This window comes from Hypanus sabinus, chromosome 6, assembly GCF_030144855.1.
Source record: "Hypanus sabinus isolate sHypSab1 chromosome 6, sHypSab1.hap1, whole genome shotgun sequence".
Lineage (NCBI taxonomy): Eukaryota > Metazoa > Chordata > Chondrichthyes > Myliobatiformes > Dasyatidae > Hypanus > Hypanus sabinus.
This window is the reverse complement of record NC_082711.1, coordinates 77,650,631-77,658,054: the sequence shown is the minus strand read 5'-3', so window position 1 is coordinate 77,658,054 and position 7,424 is coordinate 77,650,631. Positions and strand designations below refer to the sequence as shown.

The window sequence follows — 7,424 nt, the reverse complement described above, 5'->3', positions numbered from 1 at the left end:
CCAAATGCATTTTTTACGATCCTATCTGCTGTTTGTTCACTTGTAAGGAACCCTCCATACATCAATGCTGGTAAGGGTTCGACCATTGACAGTATACTTTCACCTTATGTTTGTCATCCCAAAGTGCAACACTTGTCTGGGTAAACTCCATCTGCCATCTCTCCACCCACATACCTGTATGTAATTGCACAAAGACAAACTCTTCAATCCAACTTGCCCATGTTAGTCTTACTTGTCTGAATTTGGATCATATCTTTCAAAATCTTTTCTCTCTTTTAACTGTCCAAATGTCTTTTAAACAGTATAAATGTACCCATCTCTACTACTTTCTGTAGCAGCTTGTTATACATTCCTGACACCCAGTGTACTAAGAAATTACCCTTCATATCCTTATAAAGCCTCAAAGATGGACAATTTTAAGCTGCTAGATGTGTCAATATTGTTTACCAATTGACATGGCAGTAGTGTCACACAACTAGATGAAGAACGACTTATGGCAATTTTATTTTATCATTTGCAGAGTATTAACGTAGTGCTGTATTTTGGTTTACATATATCTTACTTATGATTTTTACATAAAATTTGGTACTACTTAAGTAAATGCACATCTCAGCAATCTTGCCAAATTTTAGCTATGGCACAATTTGTATATAGACATTAAACAGAAATAAATGTTACATAATTTTCTCTTCAACAACTATTAAATCATAATCATGTTTCTCAAGTTTTCATTAGCAATTCATCTGTGAATTTGGTGGCAAGTACAAAGAAGGACAACATTATGTTTTAAAAGTACAAAAAGATATACCACTAAATTGCTGATTTTCTTGGTGGGGACTAAGGATACATATTCCAACTAACAATTCAACAGTAGTAGATTCTGATTTTTTTTGTTAAATGAGAAGAGTTATTGTCAAGGTAAGAAGGCCAAATATATCATTACAAAATGTATTTAATTGTTTCATTAGATACTTGGTAAAGCAGTGCTTCACCTGCAAGATTAAGGGAAGAACATATTGTTGGCACTGCTGGTCCTAACATATGTTCAAAAGTATTCTGAAAGCTTCAGATTCAAAACTAGTTCGTAAGTTCTAGAATACTTACGATGTATGAGAAAAGATACTTTGTCACTTTCAAGGGCCCTTTAGCATACAGTTAGTAATATACTAGTACAGTTGAATTAAATGTTTAATTTTGATGAGTTTAGTTTGACCAAATCTGTGCATTTGATGACATAAATATCAGAGCCAGCTAAATGATTTGTCAAAAATATTTGTGCAAACATTTGTTTTCTTCCTTCTTCCGTGACATATGTTTAATTACCACAATGCCACAATTATTTTCAGTTATTCAAGAAGAAATGGAAGGAGTCCAGGAGTTTGATATGTGTATGGAACTTGTTCTTCCATCAATTTGCTTTGTATTTGAGGGAACAGAGACCTAAAATAAAAAACAGTAACAAATTATTTTTTGCATTTAAGTATAATGGAAAGCTTACATTAGTCATGGTGCACATTGCTTTGAATCCAACCTGTTGTCTGACTTTGCCAGCCACTCACCTTGACAGTATGCAGTTAAGTGTTTTGCATCAAATGTCTACCTCCAGGAAGTGGAGAAGGGTCCAAATATCAAGTACTCTCAAGGGTAGATATTGAGCTCCCGCTCATGGAATGTCTCACAATGCTCCGTTAGCTATGCCAGCTCACCATTATCAAAATGCCTCTATTAGAAGCATTTTAAAAACAATTTGAATAGATTTACATAATTATATTTTCAGAGATGTCCCCTGAGAGTTGCGTAATGCAGTTGAAAGTCATAAGAGGAGCCCCAGGTCAAGAGTCAATGAGAACCTAATGGAAGTTAGTAAAAAATAAATTCTAAGGATACATGGTGATAAATTCCAGAACCTGATAATATGCATCATAAAGTTAAGAAGGAGCTAGCTATGAAGACAGTAAGTATTCGGGTTGTCATGTTCCAAAATTTCCTTGATAATAAAATATTTCCTTCAGGTTCAAAAGTCGAAAATTGTGAAGTAGTTAGCTAGAATTCTGGAAACTACACACCACTTACCTGATAGGGATCCTATCACAATGCAGCATGCTCCACAACCAAAAACTAACCAGCAATGCTGATCTTGGGTTGTCCCTTGTGTTCACGCTTGGACGTCCTCAAGCCCAATCTCAGAAGAAGTATGCAGGACAAACAGCTGAGAGAAATTGAGCGCTCCTCAAACAAGCAGGTTTGAAGTTTCACTCCTGGACAAGCAGCCTTGGCGATGGATTACAGAGATTATCAAAAGTGGGTACTTGGAAAGATTAATAACAGAACTGGAGCATTCTTCTACGCAGTGGAGATTGTGTCTGATGTCATCTGGAGACAACACATCAATCTTGAGGACAGTAGTCAATTGTTAGAGAAAAAACATGGCCAGAGCTGTCAGAACCTCTTTTTGTAGTCCCGGAGTCAACTCCTACAACCACCACAGAGGATGCCCCAGAACCCGAGGTTGTTTCAAAGGCATAAGGTTCACCTGCCAAGCAGCATGATTTCCCTTGTTGGGTAAGATGTTGTCCCACAAGAGTAAGAAATCCTCCACTGCGATTAATTCTTCAGGCCTGTTTGGGACAATTTAAAATGTACTAGGCTGTGGATGTCTGTATAGTAGTTGTATTATATAGTATACTGTGTATATAAGAATACTAGAGAACTATGTTACATATTTGAGTTGAGATGCATTCTATTTTGAATGGATTTATATCTAAGCAGGGAGGAGTGTAGACTATTTGGTATTTCAGTTGTATTGTAAATATATTGCTTGATTAAGCATTCCTTGTCGTTTACATAATTCATTAGGGGTTATCTGTGAGAAGTACATGAATGGCATACATCACACCACTACGTCATACGTGAGTGTGAGTGCCTCACCAAAGAAAAACTAAGTGCACAAGTATTCCAGGCTCGCAAGTTTTTATTTTGATTAGTTTTAGAGTTACAAAACATAATAACATGAACTGAGAGCTGGTTGAAAGAAAACAGCAGGAATATTTTTTGATTTTGGAGGCTGAGCCTAATGGGGAGCTGCAAGAATTGGTATGTTAAAGGTTACTATTCACAATGTATTTCAAAAATTTAGATCAAGTGGCCAAATGTGATTTGTCCAAGTTTGCTGGTGGTGCAGAGCTGGATACAAACCAGTGATCAAACGGGTCAAACCAGTTCTAAAGATGGTGAAATCCTGGCTAGCAGGTGCAATCTCTGCACTGCAGGACTGCTTTGTTAATGCAGTTGGGAGTATGTTCAGAGAAGCTGCTACCTATGGCAATTTGCTAACATTGAGGCATACGTGGATTCTGAGACCAGCTACAGAGAGAAGTGTACTGAGGATGTTACCATCACAAACCACATCCGGGTGAATGCCAATCAGAAGCAGAGGTCGATTCGAGGCTGAGAGATCATTATGCAGCTTTTAGATCACAGGATGCAACAGCTCTCAGGGAAGCAAGAACTGTGCTTTCCCGGTCCATCAGGAAGGCGAAATAGGAGCATTCTCAGAGAATTTCCAGCCACTTCTGCCATACCAGAGACGCGAGGTGCACGTGGAGGATTACAGACTATAAGTTTACCCTGCGCATGAGTGACCAAGATGCCTCACTCCCTAACAGTCTGAATGCCTTTTACACCCAGATTGATGCACAGAACGAAGGGCTGGCAAGGAAGGTACCCCTGCCCCTCCAGGGGAACAGACACTCTGTCTGGCTGAAGCTGAACTGAGGGCCAGAGTCAACCCATGCAAAGCTGCAGGGCCCAATAATATACCAAGCTGGGTTCTGAATGACTGTGCAGCCCAGCTGGGCAGAGGTGCTGATGGATATTTTTGAAATCTCTCTGGAACAATCCATTGTCTTCTCGGTTTTCAAGGTGGCAGCCATCATTCCAATGCCAAAGGAGGTGACAGTAAACTGCCTAAATGACTGTTTCCAGTGGCACTAACATCAACCTTTATGAATGTTTTGAGCAGCTGGTCATGGAGCATATTAAAGTCTTTCTCCCAGCTACACTGGACCCTTTCCAGTTTGTTATTGCTCAAAATGATCTACTGATGATGATGCCCTCCACTCTGTCCTGTCAGACTTGGAAACTGGGGTCTCATATGCAGACTACTGTTTATAGACTTCAGTATGGCATTCAACACCATCATATCCCAGAAACTGGTGGGGAAACTGACCTTGCTGGGTCTCAACACCCCCATCTGCAATTGGATATGGACTTTAACAGTAAGACCAATCAGTCCGTGTGGCAGCAACGTCTCTCGTCCCATTATGTTGAGCGTTAGCACTCCCCTGAACTGTGTGTTCAACCCACTGCTATTCACACTGCTAACACATGACTGTGTCGCAAGATCCAGCTCAAACTGTGTCATCAAGTTTATGGATGACTTAACAGTGGCTGACTTTATCAGAGAGAGAGGAGGTGAAGGAGCTGGTGGATTGGTGTGAGAAGGAACAACCAAAGCTTGCTGACTGTGGAGAAGACAAAGGAAATCATTGTGAACTTCAGGAATGTGCAGACAAACCATCCCTGTCTGCGAATTCATGGCTCCCCTCAAAGAAAGAGTTAAGTGCACCCAGTTCACATCAAGGATAACCTCACCCGGTCCCTTAATATCACCTCCCTGAACAAGGAGGCACAGGAGTGCCTCCAGTTCCTAGAAAGATTGAGGCAAGCAGGCTACCCCCTCCCCAACCCCATCTTAACTGCATTTTACAGGAGCACCACTGAGAGCATCCTGACAAGTTGCAATCTCCATTTGGTATGGGAGCAGCAGAGCATTGGACCAGAAGGCCCTACAAAGCACTGTAAGAACAGCTGAAAGGATCATAAGGGTCTCCCTACCATCCTTTGGGGACAATTGTCAGGAGCATTGCGTATACAGGGCTCTTAATATTATTAAGGATCCCACCCATCCATTCAGCTTCCTCTCTGACTTTCTTAAATCAGGTAGGAGAGTATGATGCACAAAAACAAGACCAGTTAGAATGAGCAACACACACAAAATGCTGGTGGAACACAGCAGACCAGGCAGCATCTATAGGAAGAAGTACAGTCAACGTTTCAGGTCGAGACCCTTCGTCAGGACTAGCAGAAAAAAGAGATGGTAAGAGATTTGAAAGTGGGAGACCCAAAATGATAGGAGAAGACAGGAGGGGGAGGGATGAAACCTCGAGCTGATTGGCAAAAGGGATACAAGGCTGGAGAAGGAGGAGTATCATAGGACAGAAGGCCTTGGAAGAAAGAAAGGGGGAGGAGAGCACCAGAGGAAGATGGAGAGCAGGCAAGGAGTGCTTGTGAGAGGGAAAGAGAGAAAAAAAAATTAAAAATTAGGTATGAAGGGGAGGAGAGGCATTAACGGAAGTTAGGGAAATCAATGTTCATGCAATTAGGTTGGAGGCTACCCAGACGGAATATAAGGTGTTGGTTGTTCCCCCAACCTGAGTGTGGCTTCATCTCGACAGTAGAGGAGGCCATGGATAGACATATCAGAATGGGAATGGGACGTGGAATTAAAATGTGTGGCCACTGGGAGATCCTGCTTCCTCTGGCGGACAGAGCGTAGGTGTTCAGCGAAATGGTCTCCCAGTCTGCGTCGGGTCTCACCAATATATAAAAGGCCACACCAGGGGCACCAGACACAGTATATCATCCCAGCAGACTCACAGGTGAAGTGTTGCCTCACCTGGAAGGACTGTCTGGGGTCCTGAATGGTGGTGAGGGAGGAAGTGTAAGGGCAGGTGTAGCACTTGTTTTGCTTACAAGGATAAGTGCCAGGAGGGAGATCAGTGGGAAGGGATGGGGGGGATGAATGGACAAGGGAGTCACATAGGGAGCGATCCCTGTGGAAAGCAGAAAGTGGGGGGGGGGAAGGGAAAGATATGCTTGGTGGTGGGATCCCATTGGAGGTGGCAGAAGTTACAGAGAATTATATGTTGGAACCAGAGGCTGGTGGGGTGGTAGCTGAGGACAAGAGGAATCCTATCCCTAGTGGGGTGGCAGGAGGATAGGTGAGAGCAGATGTGCGTGAAATCGGAGAGATGCTTTTGAGGGCTGAGTTGATGGTGGAGGAAGGGAATCCCTTTCTTTAAAAAAGGAAGACATCTCCTTCGTCTTGGAATGAAAAGCCTCATTCTAAGAGCAGATGTGGTGGAGATGCAGGAATTGAGAGAAGCGGATGGCATTTATACAAGTAACAGAGTGAGAAGAGGAATAGTCCAGTTAGCTATGAGAGTCCATGGGCTTATAGTAGACATCCGTGGATAAGTTGTCTCCAGAGATAGAGACAGAGAGATCCAGGAATGGGAGGGAGGTGTCGGAAGTGGACCAGGTAAATTTGAAGGCAGGGTGGAAGTTGGAAGCAAAGTTGAAGTCAACGAGCTCAGCATGCGTGCAGGAAGCAGCACCAATGCAGTCGTTGATGTAGCAAAGGAAAAGTGGGGGACAGATACCAGTATAGGCTGGGAACATGGGACTGTTCCATATAGGCAACCAAAAGGCAGGCATAGCTGGGACCCATACAGGTGCCCATGGCTACACCTTTAGTTTGAAGGAAGTGGGAGGAGCCAAAGGAGAAATTATTAAGAGTAAGGACCAATTCCGCTAGATGGAAGAAAGTGGTGGTAGAGGGGAACTGGTTGGGTCTGAAATTCAAAAAGAAACAGAGAGCTTTGAGACAATAGACAATAGGTGCAGAAGTAGACCATTCGGCCCTTCGAGCCTGAACCGTCATTCTGAGATCATGGCTGATCATCTACTATCAATACCCGGTTCCTGCCTTGTCCCCATATCCCTTGATTCCCCTATCCATAAGATACCTATCTAGCTCCTTCTTGAAAGCATCCAGAGAATTGGCCTCCACTGCCTTCCGAGGCAGTGCATTCCAGACTCCCACAACTCTCTGGGAGAAGAAGTTTTTCCTTAACTCTGTCCTAAATGACCTACCCCTTATTCTCAAACCATGCCCTCTGAGACCTTCCACCCTATTATACCACCCCCCCCCCTTCTCCAGCCAATCCCTTTTGCCAATCAACTTCCCAGCTCCAGGCTTCATCCCTCCCCCTCCTGTCTTCTCCTATCATTTCAGGTCTCACCCCCCCCCCCCCACTTTCAAATCTCTTACTATCTCTTCTTTCAGTTAGTCCTGCCAAAGGATCTCAACCTGAAACGTCAACTGTACTTCTTCCTGTAGTTGCTGCCTGGCCTGCTGTGTTCCATCAGCATTTTGTGTGTGTTGCTTGAATTTCCAGCATCTGCAGATTTCCTCGTGTTCCCAGTTAGATTGAGATACAGTTTCTTCCCCCAGACCATAAGGTTTCTGAACTCTCTGCTGCATCGTATTCGAAGTGTCACTGGTTAATCTGTTCCATACC

At 43.2% G+C, this 7,424-nt stretch overlaps 1 protein-coding gene across 10 annotated transcripts in view; it reads right to left on the bottom strand.

Annotated features, from left to right (window-relative positions):
- Window positions 1-480: 480 nt before the first annotated feature.
- Window positions 481-7,424, bottom strand: part of cobl (cordon-bleu WH2 repeat protein) — a 322,888-nt gene continuing 315,944 nt past the window's right edge. For all 10 annotated transcript variants that reach the window (XM_059972440.1, XM_059972433.1, XM_059972437.1 and 7 more), the window contains one exon: window positions 481-1,440. In XM_059972440.1, the coding sequence (XP_059828423.1) occupies window positions 1,351-1,440 (90 nt within the window). In that variant the 3' untranslated portion in view covers window positions 481-1,350. The remainder of the gene's footprint in view (window positions 1,441-7,424) is intronic.